The following is a 22,998-nucleotide window of genomic DNA, read 5'->3' as shown; positions in this document are numbered from 1 at the left end:
AGTAATACGCTAACCACTGTGCCACCCTATACATATAACACTATACACTGTACCACTCTATACTGACATACATATAAGTAATACACTAACCACTGTGCCACCCCATACATATAACACTATACACTGTACCACTCTATACTGACATACATACAAGTAATACACTAACCACTGTGCCACCCTATACATATAACACTATACACTGTACTACCCTATACTGACATACATACAAGTAATACACTAACCACTGTGCCACCCTACTATAACACTATACACTGTACCACTCTATACTGACATACATACAAGTAATACACTAACCACTGTGCCACCCTATACATATAACACGATACACTGTACCACTCTATACTGACATACATACAAGTAATACACTAACCACTGTGCCATCCTATACATATAACACGATACACTGTACCACCCTATACTGACATACAAGTAATACACTAACCACCGTGCCACCCTATACATATAACACTATACACTGTACCACTCTATACTGACATACATACAAGTAATACACTAACCACTGCCACCCTATACATATAACACGATACACTGTACCACCCTATACTGACATACATACAAGTAATACACTAACCACTGTGCCACCCTATACATATATAACACTATACACTGTACCACTCTATACTGACATACATACAAGTAATACACTAACCACTGTGCCACCCTATACATATAACACGATACACTGTACCACCCTATACTGACATACAAGTAATACACTAAACACTGTGCCACCCTACTATAACACTATACACTGTACCACCCTATATATACACACATTAATCACTGTGCCGCACAATGTACATTTTATTATTAATTGTTAACGCTAAATCTGAAATCTAATAACCCCCAACAGGTCATGAATTCAGGATTTCTCTCCATAACCGCAGAAACATTGCAGGGTGGGTAAAATGAAATCTATAATTGTAAGGGTGATGCTAGGGTCACTAGGCAGGACTATGGTGTACTGAGGTACCTAACCGCGCCATTTCTCTTAAGAGTCCAACAGCATACAAAATGTGAAGCGAGAGGCGAGGATGGCGCAGAGACTCAGAGATCCCAGAATCCTACGGGACTATTGTACATGAGCGCTCCCTCTACACACAGTCTGTCGGACAGGGACCTCTGGCGCTGGCCGGGCCATGGGGAGAAACAGAGACACGTTCCGTCCCAGGGAGGACACGGAGGTATAGTTCACTGGAAACAACGCTGAGTAACTGCTACAGGGAAGAACAGAAAACCTGCGGCAGATAAACCGCTGTAACTCATTGTCTAATATTCATAGAGTACAATCTCTTTTTTTATTTATAATCCTCACTATTTAGGGGTAAGATCCAATATGCCTGAGGCATCCGTGCAAACAGAAATATATAATGGGTCTCGCATCCACCCAAACACATCATCAACCTATGGCGCTCAGGATGCTACGCCATATTTACATCACATGAAGTACTGACGTGTTTCTAGTAGAATGTCCTTACAATACACAGGAGATTGTGCTTCGCTAATGGTTTTATTTGTGAAATGTAACTTTACAGCCCAAATACAGACAGGCTCTGTAACATAACCAATAACGCAGAGCACATTATGCAGAGCACATTACGCAGAGCACATTATGTGCAGGGAAAGGAATACAAGGGGGAAATTTACATGTTCAACCACAAATGTAACTGTCATTTTAGAATCTAAAGCACAATTGACTCAGCTAGTAAAAATAAACAGTATAAACCACCTGTAAAATGCTTTCTAGAACTAGAGACCTGCAAAAGTTTTTTTTCCCCCACCAATCACCGACACACGGAACCTACCTCTGACCTCGCCATGACCCATTAAGCCTTGTCCCCACATATAAATTGTCCTGCGGGACTGTGAGTAATAGAGCAGGGAGGACCATTTTGGGGCGGAAACGTTGATGGTTCCATACTATAGAGCAGTGGTTCTCAAACTCGGTCCTCAGGACCCCACACGGTTCACATTTTTCATGTCACCCGGCAACTGCACTGTGCATCACCAACTGTCACATTTTAAAAATCTACAGGTGACCTGCAAAACATGGACCGTGTGGGGTCCTGAGGACCGAGTTTGAGAACCTGTGCCATAGAGGGAACCCACTAATGGTACGATAGATGGTTAATGGCCATCCCTAGCACAATGATCTCTCTATATTCCGGGCACTGATACTAACTTAGAGGCCTCAGTTTTGGTCATGAGTCCGACTACTAGCAACTATCACTGGCAGCCAATCAGAACAAAGAAGACCTTTATTTCCCTGCACGCGCTGCATTCACCAGAGGTAGGGAAAAAAGCGGCAAATCGCCGGAGTAGAGGAAGCCACCGCACATCGCCAGCATTGGTTGCTGGGGAACTTCCTGGATAGGTCACCTGACACGGCAGCAAGCCACACCCCCGCAGATCCGCCTCCCCCGGTGCTTGGATTTGCAGTATTATTGGCCGCAGTGCGGCCCCGCCCCAATCTCTAGGCAGTGTCCGACTACCACAGAGGGAAGGCTGAGGTCACAGCTGCCTCACCTCTGCGCTCTCCCCGACGGTCCCTGTAATTCTAGCGAAGTGCTACAAATTTGGTGAGGTTTGACTACAAAAATGATTAGAATAATACAAAGATGATATTTATAGTAATATATAATTTATTTGCATTATTCTGATCATAATTATAGTAAAATACTGGAGTATACCAGAGTATGGGAGGTGAGGCTCTGCCTTCCCTGACCGCACATCACTGGTTCCTACATGGGATAATGAGGGTGAATACGCAGCACAAGGTCACCTCCAATCGGGACAGCAATGGCGTACAATCCCACGGGATCACTATGCAACTGGAATCTGAGAAGCGGACATTCGGACGCAGTCAGAGGAACACCTGCGCTACTTAACCACTTGACCGATGATTGTTTTCCTCAAAAACCGCTCCGAAATTGTCGTGTTTTTTATGAGTGAATTAGGTGAAGAACATTAATTTGACCCTATCCAAAATGGTTTTAGTTAAAGAAAAGAAAAACACCCTATTTTTTATTTTTTTGTTTATTTTCCCCCCCAAACAGCGAAACGGAACATCGCGACCATCGGAACATGGGAAACATTGCGGCTTTCATTTTGAAAGGGGTATGGGTCATTGGGTCGACTCAACTTAGGTCGACAGTCATTAGGTCGACCACTGAAGGTCAGCATGGGCATTTGGTCGACGTGTACTAGGTCGGCAGGTGAAAAGGTCGACATGACTTTTTGGACTTTTTTGGTGTTGTTTTCTTCGTAAAGTGACGGGGAAACCCCAATTAGTGCACCGTGTCCCCTCCGCTACCGCTGCGCTCGGCACAGGTTACCGTTCCAATCGTAGTCCATGTGGATCATTAAGTATGAAAAAATCCCAAAAATGGGAAAAAAAGTGAAAAACTCATGTTGACCTTTTGACCTGTTGACCTAAGCTGTGTCGACCTAAAGACTGTATCCCTTTTGAAAACCGGGACAGTCTCCAGGTATACAGGGGTCTGGGGTGGCTTGGGAGGGTTAATTTACACTCCCCAGCGGCTACCATTGTCTGCAGCCACTGGAGGGGGAGGGGGGGGGTCCTGCCGTGCTGACCGATCAGTAGGGGCAATCAGTAGGGGAGAGTGCAGGGTGGCAGAGGGACCTTCCGGTCCCTCTGACAGCAGCTGCGGAGGGAAGTTTCCCTTCCCTGCCGCTGCTAACACTTTATCTGACTGGTCGCTTCCTGTGCGACCAGGTCAGGTAGAGCACTTGCAGGCATGGTCGCATCTGATGCCACCACACCAGGAAAGTGGTTAATGATCAGTGTAGGAAGCTAGAACCCTAGGTATAAGTGTAATTCAGTAACCGTGCTAACGCCCCAGTACAGTTTGAGGGCTCCACACTGGGGTTGGGGTCTGTGACTCTACGTACAGTATATAACAAATAGCAGCTGTCCTGTCCTCAAGCCAACATGCACAGGGCAAGTGACCGCGGCTCACCTTTACCGCCAATGGCACCCACAATGTGGGGGAGATGCACTGATGTAGTGACGGATGAAGAGGAGGCTGGAGACCACGGAGTCCAATATACTTGCATGTATATGTATGTGTGGTTAGACTATATATATATATATATATATATATATATAAAACAACAGATATGTAGAGATATAAAATACAACATAAAAGGAGTACTCCATAATTGATATTAACCGATATATTAGATGATAATTTTGACTTTCATTTTTGCACAGATAATTCAAGAGAATAAAACAGAAAAGGCGGCGTGGATCCTGCATAAAGTTCCGTTTCCATTAGCGACGGTTTATCCCGAGAGGTGGAAATTACATCTTAATTCCCAGTAATGATGTCAATCTGTTATCTGTGTGATGGATACATTATTTATTGAACTCTGGATGGCTGTAGGTACTTGTATGAGAGCATCTCTTGCTCCGTGCGCTGTGTGGGGAATTATCCTGACTGCGGTGTTATTATTAAGGAGAGATTAAACCAGCTGTACATTATGCCGGGGCACTCTCCTCCGTCTACAAACAGACGCTCCTGTAATACAAGCAGCCACTTGACCATTTATACTACTGCAACAAGCAGGTTTCAGCAGCTGGGGATATTCTCCCAGGCTGGAACCTGTTGACCTTCTCTATTCGCAGATTCTCAAATCGAGTTCTCATTAGCAGGATCCCTCTTCCAACCTCAAAGATCTTTTTCTCTTCTTCTTTAAATATGTGGGTTCAATATGTTTACTGCTCATTAATCTGTTACACTTATTTCAGCGCTGAGTAGGTGGACGGCTGAGAGGTAAATAAACGTGCGCTGTAATATAAGCAGCATTGTGTCGGCTGAACGGGCAGGAGGAGATCTTGATGGAATAATACAGGCCGTCGATCGTACCGTCAGAATGTCACATAGACTGAGCATGTGGGGCTATTCCTGGTGTCGGCCTGTAGAAAGCACAAATCCTTCTGCTAGCCAGCCCTGCTTTGTCATGGTATCCGGTCTGAGTAGGGAATTCAGTCATTTAAGCAACCCGCGCCCGAACGGCGATATTCAATTGTTCTGCAGATGGCTGAGGCTGCCCCTTGTCACGCCCAAATCTACCGGGTTTAGGCACGTAAATCGGCTAAACCCAAGCTTAAAAGCGCATTTCTGCTCGACACCTCAGGAGGTGAAAAAAATTAAGTGCACGTTTGCACAAACAAATGAATAGATCCCATCAGTTGATCACTCGCTAGCTACTTTTTGCAGCCGTGCAAACGCATAGTCGCCGCCCATGGCGGAGTGTATTTTCGCTTTGCAAGTGTGCGTTCGCATGTGCAGCCGAGCGGACCTAAAAAGTTTTTTTGCAGTTTCAGAGTAGCTCTGAACTTACTCAGCCCTTGCGATCACTTCAGCCTGTCCGGTCCCGGAATTAACGTCAGACGCCCGCCCTGCAAACGCCTGAACACGCCTGCGTTTTCCCTACCACTCCCAGAAACCGGTCAGTTGACACCCATAAACGCCCTCTTTCTGTCAATCTCCTTGCGATCACCCGTGCAAATGGATTCGACGCTAGAAGCATTGCCCAGCAACCATGCTGTTTGTACCTGTATGACACACGTGCGCATTGCGCAGTAGCAACCTGTTCACTGCGCTGCGAAAATCAGCAGTATGCGATCAACTCAGAATGACCCCCTTAGTTTTTATGGGGTTCAGTTTTTAGTTTTTAGGACACCTCCCTAGACAGCGTTTGCCCTATATAATGGTCATTAGGAGTAGGTCTCAATGTTTCCTACTGCACCTTAACAAGGTTAATATCGTTCGGCAAATCAAATTAATCAAGATATCAGCTGTGAAATATAAGGGTTCTAGGAGGCTTCAGCCTATGAGAATGGAAGGCTTAGGGTTAAGTTGCGGTGGCGTCCCTGACACAACGCCACAGGCCGTACACAGGACAGTCTGCGTAGCGGATGTTTGTCATTTCTGATAGAACGCTGTATGAGCCCTGTAAGATAAAAGTCTGATATCTTGCTGCATTATTTCACGTACCATAACACAAGGTACGTTCCTACCTCCGCCCTGACGTACACACCCACACCTGCATTTACAGAATATATGCCCCTTAGCCGCAAATCACAGCTCAGGTGAGCAGCGAGGCATTTTCCTCTCCATTGCTAACCGTATTTAATGTTCTACAAATAGACCTTGTGCACCAAAGATCCACACAGGGCAGCGTTTTATGCGAGCAGTGGGGGGGCTCTAAGTGATTGTAAGCACCGAGAAGAATTACTGCAGCTTCCCCACCAAGTTATTATCAGTCAGGGTCTCTAGAAAGATGATTATTAGCTGTGTGTTTTTTTTATTATTTTAAAAGCCTGAATGTGTCCGTTTGAAGTTATGAAGCATTGAATGTGCTGAGACTGACACAATGGCGCAGGGTGTCCGAGCTGCGACGGAAATATAAGAATTATTGATCGTCACGGACCAATCAAGAGAATTCACTTAACAACAGAGAACACCTTAACACCGCTTAGAGCCGATATGTGAGAATGTAAACTCAACGTGATAATAGAACAAGCCAATCTGAGCCACTTTTCCCCTCTATGGTTGACTTAAAAGCCCCTCTGACAACGACATCTGGTCAGTATCACACTCCAAGTAGAATTGTTAGAACTTTTAATGGGTGTTTTCTTTTCTGCAGCAGAAAATCGCTAAATGAACAGAATACTGTACATGCAAACGAGGAACGTTGCAAGTGCCAAGATACTACATATTGGCGATCCCCGTCGCCTACATCCAGCTGCTGACATCTGAACTAGCAATGAGCCACCAGTGAAGGGTTAACCACGTTTGGTATTGTACAGCTGGATAAAGGCTGGAGGGATCTGTAACGCATTTCAAACCATGAACTTAGCTCCGGCCCTTGGAGAGCACGTTATATATATATTGAGAAAAGCGAAAGCAAACCCACAAACAAAATCTCAATTCATCCAGCCGAGTGTGCGCCCAAATCAACCATACTCCCCCCGATTATATGCTACAGCAATGCCAACGGAACAGATATCACTCATTGCGTGTTTCCAACAGTGGTTGCCATGGAACACACGGGTAATCCTTCCCAAGATATTGGCAGTTACGCGCTTCTCAGGTTCTCAATATCCCCCATGGAATCCGCACTCACCCTCCTGTTCCGTCCTGGTCATTTCTTCTAACTTCTTCTGCTTCAGCGTGTCCACCACGTCGGCCAGGCTCCCTTTGCGGCGTTCTGGAGTCCCGAAATTAACACTGGTCATGAGATCGCAGCGCTCGCGAGCCCCTTCGTCAGGCTTGTGTGGTGAGGTAGAGGTGGTTCGAAAGGAATAGAGGGAACGTAGTTTATTGCTGTCCGAGTCCTAAAAGAGAAACACCTGCATCAATACAGAACACAAGAACCATACAGCAAAATTATATATTACTTTGAGTTAAAGCAACACCACGAGAAGAAAAGAGTCATATCATCATTTTCAAACATGTGTCTGAAAAGTATGAAACCCTGGTCAAAAGAGAAGATAATGAGATAAATCATGGAGACATATTCATTTTCTAAGCACATCCCACTTCCTATCTGTGGAAGCATTTGCCGGGATACTTCAACAAATGCGTCTACTCTGAGGACACGTACTGACCTAATCCTGTGCTTCTCAAACACGGTCCTCAGGACCCCAGACAGATCACATTTTCTAGGTCACCTAGCAGGAGCCCAAGTGTACTTATTATTCACTTATACAGTTCTGTGAGGAGATATGGAAAACATGAACTGTTTGGGGTCCCAAGAACCGAGTTTGAGAACCTATGACCTACTCAATGAGAGCCTGAAAACGACATGTCAGAATATAATGGGTAATGATCTTATTGGGTTACTATGTATAGGGTAGATGCTAGAATCAAGTGGGCTAAAGGACCTCTGATGTCAGGGGGAGGAACCACGACATGAGGGGGAGGAGCTAGGTGAGCGGGATAGTTCTTCTACTATCCACACCACCAACTACTCCCTTTAGTAACCCGAAGCGCGGCGAGCCCGCGAGGGTACATTTCGGGTACCATGTTCGGCTTTGGCTCCTCCCCCTGGTAACGCAGCTCCTCCCCCTGGTGACGTCAGAGGTCCCGTCACCAACTTGGTTTTAGACCTAACCTTATGTATAGCTTGGAGCCATCAATATTGGCCCAAATTGTTCATATGGCCACCAATAGTAGATGCTTTGGCAGCTTTACTTTCAGACTGCTCAGTAAAGAAGGACCCGTAATTATGTATATCGGTGGATCCTCGCCACTAATGAACTGCTCTACAGGTGATTTGGAGACCGTGCAATGTTGGCGGCACAGAGGTCAGAGAGCCACAATTGAGCGCCTGAATAACTGATGGACAAGTAGATATCTATAAAAGTGAAAACCACTCCACTTATACTCAATGGTTTCATTAATTGTTGCGAGCATCAACCATAGCCACACTCTGCAATTTCTCCAACAGACCCACTCCGAGTTTCACGGCCACTATGAACAGCCCACATCGGTGTTACCACCTGTGGGCAAAATTGGCAGATGGGTAGAAACAGAACCTTTAAAAAAAAAAAAAAGTGGAATTCTTCCAGTGCCACGCACATCACACGAAGACTCCAGCGCCAAGAGCGTTAAAGAGTCACGTAGACTCGTTCCAGGATTTAGGGGCTCCGCCAACCCCCCCCCCCCAAGCACAGTTCCCCCCTTTCGTTCTTCTTTTCTATGGCTGTTTTGCTGTGGCAAGTGTTTCTATGAGGACCCCAGAGGATGTTTGAGTGTTTGATGTAGAGCACTATGCAAATCATCCAACTTTGATCACTTACATACACTATCAATTAACAAGGCAGACTGAAAAAAAAGATCAAATTAAAACAGTCTTTTCCTGCTAATAGTCATCTCTCTCCAAGAAATCATATGATTATATTAAAAATGATAATTAGGTTTTGTGTAATAGGTTCAGCTGAATATTAAGTGTGGCCTTTTTATTAATGCATTTACCCCAAAATATAAATGTTTGAAGAATAGCGATGAAACAGAGGAAGAACAGTGTTTACTTTGGTGCCGCTATGTATGTAAAATAAGCTCTACATCCTGGGAATTGTTGTGGGATGAGGCGCAGAAACAAGTTAGAAAGGGGGAGTTTTCATTACGGGAAAGTTATTCACATAATGGGTGGAACAAATGACATTTGATAGATCTAAGTTGGAACTTGCTGTATCTTTAATCTTTTTTTTTGTTTTAATAATATTTAATTGCAGGCGTCAAAGGAGGGGGTACAGGAAGTCTGACCTGAGCCAGGTTAAGACCTGGCGACCCCTAATTCATTGCTTTATGCTGAAAACGCAGAGGCGGTACCTCAAATCTCCAGGTCACAAATATGGAAAGTTAACCTCTGAGGTGTTGGTGATCTTTCACGAACCATTTACCAGTGCTTTTATATATATATATATATATATATATATATATATATATATATATATATGCAACAACGTGTAGAGGTGCAGCACTCAGGCTTTGTAAAAACTTCACGAGTCGGTGGATATTGATCAATGTTTCAATATTTATACATATCATCATCAGGATAAAGGAACCGCCAGACCTGGGAGCAGTATATATATATATATATATATATATATACACACATATATACACACACACACTGTATATATAATTTTTATTTTAGATTGTAAGCTCTCATGCTTGGGTTTCTCACCCTTTAGGCAGTGTACTTGCCATAAAGCACTGTGGGGGTCATTCAGAGTTGATCGCTAGCTGACGTTGTTCGCAGCGCAGCGAACAGGCTAAAATTAGGCATTTCTGCGCATGCGTATGCACCGCAATGCGCACGCGGGACGTACGGGTACAAAGGCATTTGTTGTTTTGCACAGGTTCTAGCAAAGTTTCCAGTCGCACTGACGGCCGCAAGAAGATTGACAGGAAGGGGGCGTTTCTGGGTGTCAACTGACCGTTTTCAGGGAGGGTTTGCAAAAACGCAGGCGTGTCTGAAAAAACCACAGGCGTGGCTGGGCGGGTGTTTGACGTCAAATCCGGACACGAATAGGCTGAAGTGATCGCAAGCGCTGAGTAGGTTCAGAGCTACTCAGGAACTGCACAAACTGTTTTTGCTGAGCTCGGCTGCACAGGCGTTCGCACTTCTGCTAAGCTAAAATACACTCAGCATAGCGTTTGCACAGCTGCTAAAACTAGCTAGCGAGCGATCAATTCGGAATGACCCCCCCTGTATCTGGGACTTGCTCTGTTCAGACCTTGTTGTAGAGACTTGCACTGTACAAAACTATACTTAGAACAGTGAAATTAAATTAGATGGTTATATCCCTTACTGCATGGAACGTTTGTTTTCTGCCACGGCTATCAGTAGGATTAGTGGCAGGAAGACTGATGTGCACAGATCAAAATACATCCCCCAATAACAAATTCTTATCCCATATATCTTTCATCCTGAGAAGCTCCTCAGATGCTTTCAGATATAGTGTACTTGTGACCATTTTTAACTTGTGAGCATTATTATGTGTATAAGGCGGAAAACCGACACACACCGCAATCTGCACCCTAAATATCACCCCTATCTGTGACTCCTGTAGAATGTTTAGATTCAATTTAAATATTAGTATTTTTTTTTTTTTTTAAAGACCAGATATGGCAGAGGTCCAGAAAGAACCCTGGCGCTGTTCCACGGGAGATTATCTGAGAAAACACGCTAGAATATCCGTGAGTGTGACAGTGACACAACAAATTCTACGCTGTAACGCGGTAGAGAGAGGACATCTCTCGGCTGTGAGTGAATCGGTCACATTGTGGTGTCACACAGTTTCCAAAGCGCAGATATCGACCGTATATAATTACTTGGACCCTACAGGAGTCTGATTTGGTGTCATGCAAATTAAACTTTGGCAAATTAAGACAAAGATCCTACTGAATCAGCCGGCAGTGAGCCGATCTTAGTGTTACTGATAAGGCACAAACATAGTGTGCGGCGCTGTACAGCAGGATTCTACGTCTATTTCAGATCCCCTCCTAAAAAAAATCTGCCGTTATCGCTGCAGAACAGTGCAAGGAATGATGATTTTATAGTCCATGCTTTGCACTGACATGTTAAACAATACAGGCCAGCTGTACAAGACTCCATTCTCCAGGCTCTCACGGTCCAAAGCTCCCGTATTCATGTAGCGTCAGATAATCCCCCAGAGAAAAGGGCAGGAGCTGATCCCCTCTCAGCACCTGAAGCCACCAGGTAACCAGAATGATCAGTGGCTGAGCAGACGGGGAGCTGCAAATCTCACCAGTGACAGTATTTAAAGGTAAAGGTACCCGCCCACCCCCATCTCTGTATCTCATCACATTCTGCAGACACAAGGGTTAACCGGCCAGGACTGTGGGCCTGTTGCCTCCGCATTGTTCCAGCATTGCCTCTGCTGTGGCCTGGAATTCCAGTTGTAACAAATTGTGGGATCTGTCACATAAAAAGCCTGCTCAGAGAGTAATTCGGGAGGCAGCTGTTATTTCCTATTTGTTAAATCCCTTTATTACTCCATATAAGTACACAGCTGGGAAATGGAGTGGGGTGGGAGTTTACACAAAATATTTTGGCTTCTAGACATACAGAATACACAGGATCCCTTGTGGAAAGCAATGTGCTGATATCAGGAGGGGAGGACGTTTCCAGCAATGCATCTTCTGAACGATAAGAGACACTGATATGTAATTGTCCTGGGCGAAGCCTGGACGGCCGCTGTGCACTAGGGTGCAGATACTTAGTTTAGGGTACAGAGATACAACATTTGCAAGTGTTGCATTGTGGGCCACTTACTATATGCTATATACACTTCTGTACAGAGTATTTGGGTTTTATACGCTGTTCAAATTGGAGGGGCGAAGGGAACTACCAACTGTCCAAAATCTATGTACTGGTCACACACAAGGAAAACTGACCGACGCACATAGAATAAAAGTTGTAAGAAAGTTTTACTCCGTGTCATTCAATGCAACCAGGCCCCCCTTTGCCGCTTCCAGGACCCTAACACACACTTTGGCCTGCTGCCACCCCTTCCCTCCAAACCTCCAAGGACAGTACACCGCAGTGTCAGATAAATAGCATTATATATGGGAGAGAGCACTCCCTACTGCGTATTATATACTTACGTGCCAGGTAAAAACGCAGGAGTGGCTGGAGAAACGGGGGAGTGGCTGGCCGAACGCAGGGCGTGTTTGTGACGTCAAACCAGGAACTAAACGGACCGAGGTGATCGCAATCTAGGAGTAGGTCTGGAGCTACTCAGAAACTGCAGGGAATTATTTAGTAGCAGTTCTGCTAATCTTTCGTTCGCTATTCTGCTAAGCTAAGATACACTCCCAGAGGGCGGCGGCCTAGCGTGTGCAATGCTGCTAAAAGCAGCTAGCGAGCGAAAAACTCGGAATGAGGGCCAAAGTTACAAAACATATTGGCTAAAATGACCTTCCGGCTGTGTGTATAAGGTGTATATGTAACATAAATGCATTCTGTGCTTAGATTTAGGTCCCAACACCATGATATCTCATTATGGTATGCAATTATTCCAAAATACGGAAAAATCCGATATCCAAAATACCTCTGGTCCCAAGCATTTTGGATAAGGGATACTCAACCTGTATATAAAAACACATGGTGTGTCCAGGTGCAGAGTTACTTTGCTCCGAGCTTTGAATCTGCTCCAATATGTTTGGTGTCTCAGTATTTTCTATTGTAGAACATCTGAGTACGTGAAACAGATAATGCGTTAATATTGCTGGGAATAAACATTGTTCTGGTAATAGATTTTAATGCAGAAATGATTAATCAGGGATCTCTTGTGGTTGACACATCCTCATTACTTTCTATTCACATAAATTCTAGTGTGCAAAATATGTATCCTGTAATAAGCCTTATCCGGTATTGTTATGCTTTGCGGTGACAACATTCAGCACAGAGCCGCTGATTAACATGTCAGAGCCTCTCCGCCACAGTATATTACATGTACAATACGGGCAGGAAACGCTCACAGGCATAGTCACTTGTCTGATTACAGAATGGCTAACAGCGCTGGACGGTTGTGACCGAAGGGGCGCGCTTAATGGTGCGGTTCAATCATGCACCTGGGTAATGCTATATAAGGCGAGACCTTTGGATATTTTGTTATGTTCCTGGGGAAAGTTCTAGATGTGCGTTTGCAAGAGTGAACTAGCGCCATAAAACTTGCATACGCTGCGGCAATGCGCGCACCCAATAAATGCGAAATTCAGTAAGAATGAAAAGTGGGGAAATCATCCTGGACCAAAAGTGGCAACTGCCCTAGAGGACCATAGAGAGGACAGCTAGTAGCCATTAGGAAAGTACTGAAGGTTCTTAAAGGGTGTCAAACACAAAATTTTAAAACGGGGCTACGCCCCCTTAACCCTTGTACGCCCTTGGGGCGTGCAATATTTTTATTATATGGAGTATTACCTCAAATCATAATTGTGTGAGTGGTTAAATATTGCCCGGACAAAGGGTGTGCAATGGTTAAGGGGTCGTAGCCCCTTGCAAAGGCGTGAACAGCGCACACAGGGCCTGATGAATAACCTAGTAGGTACTATAGTTGGGGGAGTGTTGGGAAATACAGATGGGGAGGGGTCAGGGGGTGCCGCGGGTGGGAGAGGGGCGTGTGCGTTGGTGTCGCGGGTGGGGACGGGGGTGTGGAGCCACCGCGGGTGGGGGAGGAGCGGTTGCGTGGGTGCCGCAGTTGGGGGAGGGGTGGTTCCGGGTTGCTGTGGGTTGGGGAGGGGTCCGGACCCACCGCGGGTGGTGGAGGGGGAAGTGTGGGTGTGCCGCGGATGGGGCCCGGAGGTACTGCGAGTGGGGGAGGGGCGGGTAATGCTTCTCCTCCTGTCAGCAGCTAAGCTGCTATCCTCCCTTTGGCAGTGGCTCTCCCGGAGACTCGCACAGCAGCTAGTCACTATTGTTAGCGCCGGTGTCCCAACGCGCCGCATTACAGGGAAGAAGATGCACTCAATCAACTACAGCTCCCAGCAGCCCTTAGTGCGGGAATGCTTGGGCGCTAAGCGCTGCTGGGAGGTGTAGTTTATTTAGTGCGTCTACTTCCCTGTAATGCGGCGCGTTGGGACACCGGTGCTAACAATAGTGACTGGCTGGCAGAACTGACTGACTGGCTGAATCAATGTAAAAATAAGAATTTACTTACCGATAATTCTATTTCTCATAGTCCGTAGTGGATGCTGGGGACTCCGAAAGGACCATGGGGAATAGCGGCTCCGCAGGAGACTGGGCACAAAGTAAAAGCTTTAGGACTACCTGGTGTGCACTGGCTCCTCCCCCTATGACCCTCCTCCAAGCCTCAGTTAGGATACTGTGCCCGGACGAGCGTACACAATAAGGAAGGATTTTGAATCCCGGGTAAGACTCATACCAGCCACACCAATCACACCGTACAACTTGTGATCTGAACCCAGTTAACAGCATGATAACAGAAGGAGCCTCTGAAAAGATGGCTCACAACAACAATAACCCGATTTTTGTAACAATAACTATGTACAAGTAATGCAGACAATCCGCACTTGGGATGGGCGCCCAGCATCCACTACGGACTATGAGAAATAGAATTATCGGTAAGTAAATTCTTATTTTCTCTAACGTCCTAGTGGATGCTGGGGACTCCGAAAGGACCATGGGGATTATACCAAAGCTCCCAAACGGGCGGGAGAGTGCGGATGACTCTGCAGCACCGAATGAGAGAACTCCAGGTCCTCCTCAGCCAGGGTATCAAATTTGTAGAATTTAGCAAACGTGTTTGCCCCTGACCAAGTAGCTGCTCGGCAAAGTTGTAAAGCCGAGACCCCTCGGGCGGCCGCCCAAGATGAGCCCACTTTCCGTGTGGAATGGGCTTTTACAGATTTTGGCTGTGGCAGGCCTGCCACAGAATGTGCAAGCTGAATTGTACTACAAATCCAACGAGCAATCGTCTGCTTAGAAGCAGGAGCACCCAGCTTGTTGGGTGCATACAGGATAAACAGCGAATCAGATTTCCTGACTCCAGCCGTCATGGAAACATATATTTTCAGGGCCCTGACTACGTCCAGCAACTTGGAATCCTCCAAGTCCCTAGTAGCCGCAGGCACCACAATAGGCTGGTTTAAGTGAAATGCTGAAACCACCTTAGGTAGAAATTGAGGACGAGTCCTCAATTCTGCCCTGTCCGTATGAAAAATTAGTTAAGGGCTTTTATAGGATAAAGCCGCCAATTCTGAGACACGCCTGGCTGAAGCCAGGGCTAACAGCATTACCACTTTCCATGTGAGATATTTTAAGTCCACAGTGGTGAGTGGTTCAAACCAATGTGATTTTAGGAATTCCAAAACTACATGGAGATCCCAAGGTGCCACTGGAGGCACAAAAGGAGGCTGTATATGCAGTACTCCCTTGATAAACGTCTGAACTTCAGGAACAGAAGCCAGTTCTTTTTGGAAGAATATTGACAGGGCCGAAATTTGAACCTTAATGGACCCTAATTTGAGGCCCATAGACAGTCCTGCTTGCAGGAAATGCAGGAAACGACCCAGTTGAAATTCCTCTATAGGGGCCTTCCTGGCCTCGCACCACGCAACATATTTACGCCAAATACAGTGATAATGTTGTATGGTTACATCCTTCCTGGCTTTGATCAGGGTAGGGATGACTTCATCCGGAATGCCTTTTTCCTTCAGGATCCGGCGTTCAACCGCCATGCCGTCAAACGCAGCCGCGGTAAGTCTTGGAACAGACATGGTCCCTGCTGGAGCAGGTCCTTTCTTAGAGGTAGAGGCCACGGGTCTTCCGTGAGCATCTCTTGAATTTCCGGGTACCAAGTCCTTCTTGGCCAATCCGGAGCCACGAGTATAGTCTTTACTCCTCTCCTTCTTATGATTCTAAGTACTTTTGGTATGAGAGGAAGAGGAGGGAACACATACACTGACTGGTACACCCACGGTGTTACCAGAGCGTCCACAGCTATTGCCTGAGGGTCCCTTGACCTGGCGCAATATCTGTCCAGTTTTTTGTTGAGGCGGGACGCCATCATGTCCACCTTTGGTTTTTCCCAACGGTTCACAATCATGTGGAAGACTTCTGGGTGAAGTCCCCACTCCCCCGGGTGAAGATCGTGTCTGCTGAGGAAGTCTGCTTCCCAGTTGTCCACTCCCGGAATGAACACTGCTGACAGTGCTATCACATGATTCTCCGCCCAGCGAAGAATCCTTGCCATTTCCATCATTGCCCTCCTGCTTCTTGTGCCGCCCTGTCTGTTAACGTGGGCGACTGCCGTGATGTTGTCCGACTGGATCAACACCGGCTGACCCTGAAGCAGAGGTCTTGCCTGACTTAGGGCATTGTAAATGGCCCTTAGTTCCAGGATATTTATGTGAAGTGACGTTTCCATGCTTGACCACAAGCCCTGGAAATTTCTTCCCTGTGTGACTGCTCCCCAGCCTCTCGGGCTGGCATCCGTGGTCACCAGGACCCAATCCTGAATGCCGAATCTGCGGCCCTCTAGGAGATGAGCACTCTGTAACCACCACAGGAGAGACACCCTTGTCCTTGGAGACAGGGTTATCCGCTGATGCATTTGAAGATGCGATCCGGACCATTTGTCCAGCAGATCCCACTGAAAAGTTCTTGCGTGGAATCTGCCGAATGGAATCGCTTCGTAAGAAGCCACCATCTTTCCCAGGACCCTTGTGCATTGATGTACTGACACTTGGCCTGGTCTTAGGAGGTTCCTGACTAGGTCGGATAACTCCTTGGCTTTCTCCTCCGGGAGAAACACCTTTTTCTGGACTGTGTCCAGAATCATCCCTAGGAACAGCAGACGTGTCGTCGGAATCAGCTGCGATTTTGGAATATTTAGAATCCATCCGTGCTGTCGTAGTACTACTTGAGATAGTGCTACTCCGACCTCTAACTGTTCTCTGGACCTTGCCCTTATCAGGAGATCGTCCAAGTAAGGGATAATTAAGACGCCTTTTCTTCGAAGAAGAATCATAATTTCGGCCATTACCTTGGTAAAGACACGGGGTGCCGTGGACAATCCAAACGGCAGCGTCTGAAACTGATAGTGACAGTTCTGTACCACAAACCTGAGGTACCCTTGGTGAGAAGGGCAAATTGGGACATGGAGGTAAGCATCCTTGATGTCCAGAGACACCATAAAGTCCCCTTCTTCCAGGTTCGCTATCACTGCTCTGAGTGACTCCATCTTGAACTTGAACCTTTTTATGTAAGTGTTCAAGGATTTCAGATTTAAAATGGGTCTCACTGAGCCGTCCGGCTTCGGTACCACAAACAGCGTGGAATAACACCCCTTTCCCTGTTGTAGGAGGGGTACCTTGATTATCACCTGCTGGGAATACAGCTTGTGAATGGCTTCCAATACCGTCTCCCTGTCGGGGGGAGACGTTGGTAAAGCAGACTTCAGGAACCGGCGAGGGGGAGACGTCTCGAATTCCAATTTGTACCCCTGAGATACTACCTGCAGGATCCAGGGGTCCACTTGCGAGAGAGCCCACTGCGCGCTGAAATTCTTGAGACGGGCCCCCACCGTGCCTGAGTCCGCTTGTAAGGCCCCAGCGTCATGCTGAGGACTTGGCAGAAGCGGGGGAGGGCTTCTGTTCGTGGGAAGAGGCTGTTTGCTGCAGTCTTTTTCCCCTTCCTCTGCCCCGGGGCAGATATGAGTGGCCTTTTGCCCGCTTGCCCTTATGGGGACGAAAGGACTGAGCCTGAAAAGACGGTATCTTTTTCTGCTGCGAGGTGACTTGGGGTAAAAAGGTGGATTTTCCAGCCGTTGCCGTGGCCACCAGGTCCGATAGACCGACCCCAAATAACTCCTCCCCTTTATACGGCAATACTTCCATATGCCATTTGGAATCCGCATCCCCTGACCACTGTCGCGTCCATAATCCTCTTCTGGCAGAAATGGACATCGCACTTACTCTTGATGCCAGAGTGCAAATATCCCTCTGTGCATCTCGCATATATAGAAATGCATCCTTTAAATGCTCTATAGTCAATAATATATTGTCCCTGTCCAGGGTATCAATATTTTCAGTCAGGGAATCCGACCAAGCCACCCCAGCACTGCACATCCAGGCTGAGGCGATTGCTGGTCGCAGTATAATACCAGTATGTGTGTATATACTTTTAAGGATATTTTCCAGCTTCCTATCAGCTGGTTCCTTGAGGGCGGCCGTATCAGGAGACGGTAACGCCACTTGTTTTGATAAGCGTGTGAGCGCCCTATCTACGCTAGGGGGTGTTTCCCAACGCGCCCTAACCTCTGGCGGGAAAGGGTATAATGCCAATAATTTTTTTAGAAATTAGCAGTTTTTTATCGGGGGAAACCCACGCTTCATCACACACCTCATTTAATTCATCTGATTCAGGAAAAACTACGGGTAGTTTTTTCACACCCCACATAATACCCTTTTTTGTGGTACTTGTAGTATCAGAAATGTTCAAAACCTCCTTCATTGCCGTGATCATGTAACGTGTGGCCCTACTGGAAAATACGTTTGTTTCCTCACCGTCGACACTGGAGTCAGTGTCCGTGTCTGTATCGACCTGAGGTAACGGGCGTTTTATAGCCCCTGACGGTGTTTGAGACGCCTGTACAGGTATTAACTGATTTGCCGGCTGTCTCATTCACGTAATTCTTTCCATAAGACCATCCAGTCAGGTGTCGACTCCCTAGGGGGTGACATCACTAACACAGGCAATTGCTCCGCCTCCACACCATTTTCCTCCTCATACATGTCGACACAGCGTACCGACACACAGCACACACACAGGGAATGCTCTGACAGAGGACAGGACCCCACTAGCCCTTTGGGGAGACAGAGGGAGAGTTTGCCAGCACACACCAGAGCGCTATATATATATACAGGGATAACCTTATATAAGTGTTTTTTCCTAATATAGCTGCTGTATATATTAATATGCCAATTTAGTGCCCCCCCTCTCTTGTTTTACCCTGTTTCTGTAGTGCAGGACTGCAGGGGAGAGTCAGGGAGCCTTCCTCCAACGGAGCTGTGAGGAAAAAATGGCGCTTGTGTGCTGAGGAGATAGGCTCCGCCCCTTTTTCGGCGGCCTTTCTCCCGCTTTTTTGTGGAAAACTGGCAGGGGTTAAATACATCCATATAGCCCAGGAGCTATATGTGATGTATTTTTAGCCATTTAAGGTATTTTCATTGCGTCCCAGGGCGCCCCCCCCCAGCGCCCTGCACCCTCAGTGACCGGAGTGTGAAGTGTGCTGAGAGCAATGGCGCACAGCTGCGGTGCTGTGCGCTACCTTATTGAAGACAGGACGTCTTCTGCCGCCGATTTTCCGGACCTCTTCACTCTTCTGGCTCTGTAAGGGGGCCGGCGGCGCGGCTCCGGGACCCATCCATGGCTGGGCCTGTGATCGTCCCTCTGGAGCTAATGTCCAGTAGCCTAAGAAGCCCAATCCACTCTGCACGCAGGTGAGTTCGCTTCTTCTCCCCTTAGTCCCTCGATGCAGTGAGCCTGTTGCCAGCAGGTCTCACTGAAAATAAAAAAAACGATTTAAACTTTTACTCTAAGCAGCTCAGGAGAGCCACCTAGATTGCACCCTTCTCGTTCGGGCACAAAATCTTAACTGAGGCTTGGAGGAGGGTCATAGGGGGAGGAGCCAGTGCACACCAGCTAGTCCTAAAGCTTTTACTTTGTGCCCAGTCTCCTGCGGAGCCGCTATTCCCCATGGTCCTTTCGGAGTCCCCAGCATCCACTAGGACGTTAGAGAAAGGTCACTGCACACCCACTGCACTGCACTGCACAGCACTGCCACCTTTTACACTGATTCAGCGTCCAGACATTACCCTCCGCGATATCACCCACTCTATCTGTTACATTAGCCATCTCGGGGCTCTTAGACCGGCAGCCCAGGTGCTGTGTTGCGGAGTCAGGGCCTCTGGCGATCTGGACGCGGCTGTGGTGGGCAGTTCTGTGACATCACACGCAGAGGAGGCTCCAGGGCTCAGAGAGTACGCAAATGTAACAGCTATATAATGGGGGTAAGGTAAAATCAGTGAGATTTCTGGTCTATTCAGGAAGTCAGGGAGATTGCTGCTATTTCAGGGAGTCTCCTGCAGAATGAGGGAGGGCAGGTGACTCTGCATAGGACGCTGCAGTAAAAGGATGTTTTTTCCCTATCTACAGCATATCCTCCAGCTGGACATTTTTGGCAGGTACAGTCCCTTTTTTTTATGGTCTAATGATTTTTGGCTCTCCAAATTTCCAAACGGGGGGAAAGGGGGCGTGGCGACGCTCCTGTACCCGTGGCCACGCCTCCTTTTCGAAATTGTAGCGATTTTTATGTGTAAATTGTTGGGGGGTATGTTGCTGCAGATGCAGGGGGCCTATTTTGGGGTGTGGGCCTGGAGCTGCTGCGCCATCAGCCACATTGTTAATCCTGCTCTGGGAACACACAGCAGCCAAAGGGCAGAGCCTCCTATTGGATGTAACCTGTGTGGGAGGGCGATTCTCGCCCAATCAGCTGTGGACTGGGTGTGATAGATATGCTGCTAAACCAATGAGAGCTCCTAGCCACTCCCAGCGTTATCCACACAGTCACAGAGTGACAGATCTGGGCTATTATATAGGAGATGATAGACAGCGGGTGCTTTTCAGAAAATTAATGTCTTTGTTGGGGTACAGGAAACTGACTGTAAAATGTCTGTAAAGTGATTAGTCTGCACATTTATAGAAGTTTGTAAAATGCTGTACAGAACAGTTTCAACTCCCATCTGCAAGATCAAAAAACCCTTTCTCTTCAATACACCACCTAACTATACACCCATACTGTACATACATGTCTCATCAGTACACCCCTAACCCATCACTACAACACCCATACTCTACATACATGTCCCACATCACTACACCCCTAATCTATCAGTACAACACCCATGCTCTACATACCTGTCTCATCAGTACACCCCTAACCCATCAGTACAACACCCATACTGTACATACACGTCCAACATAACTACACCCCTAACCCATCAGTACAACACCCATACTGTACATACACGTCCAACATCACTACACCCCTAACCCATCAGTACAACACCCATACTCTACATACATGTCTCATCAGTACACCCCTAACCCATCAGTACAACACCCATACTCTACATACATGTCCAACATCACTACACCCCTAACCCATCAGTACAACACCCATACTGTACATACATGTCCAACATCACTACACCCCTAACCTATCAGTACAACACCCATGCTGTACATACATGTCCCACATCATTACACCCCTAACCCATCAGTATAACACCCATACTGTACATACATGTCCAACATCACTACACCCCTAACCCATCAGTACAACACCCATACTGTACATACATGTCCAACATCACTACATGCCTAACCCATCAGTACAACACCCATACTGTACATACATGTCCCACATCATTACACCCCTAACCCATCAGTACAACACCCATACTCTACATACATGTCTCATCAGTATACCCCTAACCCATCAGTACAAAACCCATACTGTACATACATGTCCAACATCACTACACCCCTAACCCATCACTACAACACCCATACTCTACATACATGTCCAACATCACTACATGCCTAACCCATCAGTACAACACCCATACTGTACATACATGTCCCACATCATTACACCCCTAACCCATCAGTACAACACCCATACTCTACATACATGTCTCATCAGTATACCCCTAACCCATCAGTACAAAACCCATACTGTACATACATGTCCAACATCACTACGCCCCTAACCCATCAGTACAACACCCATACTCTACATACATGTCCCACATCACTACACCCCTAACCCATCAGTACAACACCCATACTGTACATACATGTCCAACATCACTACACCCCTAACCTATCAGTACAACACCCATGCTGTACATACATGTCCAACATCACTACACCCCTAATCCATCAGTACAACACCCATGCTGTACATACATGTCCAACATCACTACACCCCTAACCCATCAGTATAACACCCATACTGTACAAACATGTCCAACATCACTACACCCCTAACCCATCAGTACAACACCCATACTCTACATACATGTCTCATCAGTATACCCCTAACCCATCAGTACAAAACCCATACTGTACATACATGTCCAACATCACTACACCCCTAACCCATCAGTACAACACCCATACTGTACATACATGGCCAACATCACTACACCCCTAACCCATCAGTACAACACCCATACTGTACATACATGTCCAACATCACTACACCCCTAACCCATCAGTACAACACCCATACTGTACATACATGTCCAACATCACTACATGCCTAACCCATCAGTACAACACCCATACTGTACATACATGTCCCACATCATTACACCCCTAACCCATCAGTACAACACCCATACTCTACATACATGTCTCATCAGTATACCCCTAACCCATCAGTACAAAACCCATACTGTACATACATGTCCCACATCATTACACCCCTAACCCATCAGTACAACACCCATACTCTACATACATGTCTCATCAGTATACCCCTAACCCATCAGTACAAAACCCATACTGTACATACATGTCCAACATCACTACACCCCTAACCCATCAGTACAACACCCATACTGTACATACATGTCTCATCAGTATACCCCTAACCCATCAGTACAACACCCATACTGTACATACATGTCCCACATCATTACACCCCTAACCCATCAGTACAACACCCATACTCTACATACATGTCTCATCAGTATACCCCTATCCCATCAGTACAAAACCCATACTGTACATACATGTCCAACATCACTACACCCCTAACCCATCAGTACAACACCCATACTCTACATACATGTCCCA

The 22,998-nt window shown here is 46.7% G+C and overlaps 1 protein-coding gene across 13 annotated transcripts in view; it reads right to left on the bottom strand.

Annotated features, from left to right (window-relative positions):
• Positions 1-22,998, bottom strand: part of SOX6 (SRY-box transcription factor 6) — a 560,806-nt gene that overhangs the window by 307,030 nt on the left and 230,778 nt on the right. For 12 of the 13 annotated variants that reach the window (XM_063946465.1, XM_063946471.1, XM_063946464.1 and 9 more), the window contains one exon: positions 7,198-7,408. The exons of the other annotated variant lie outside the window; for it this stretch is intronic. In XM_063946465.1, coding sequence (XP_063802535.1) covers positions 7,198-7,408 — 211 coding nt within the window. The remainder of the gene's footprint in view (positions 1-7,197; positions 7,409-22,998) is intronic. 13 annotated transcript variants of the gene reach the window in all.

The sequence above is a fragment of the Pseudophryne corroboree genome, chromosome 11 (assembly GCF_028390025.1).
Source record: "Pseudophryne corroboree isolate aPseCor3 chromosome 11, aPseCor3.hap2, whole genome shotgun sequence".
Lineage (NCBI taxonomy): Eukaryota > Metazoa > Chordata > Amphibia > Anura > Myobatrachidae > Pseudophryne > Pseudophryne corroboree.
The sequence above is the reverse complement of the archived record's forward strand: the minus strand, read 5'-3'. Positions and strand labels throughout refer to the sequence as shown.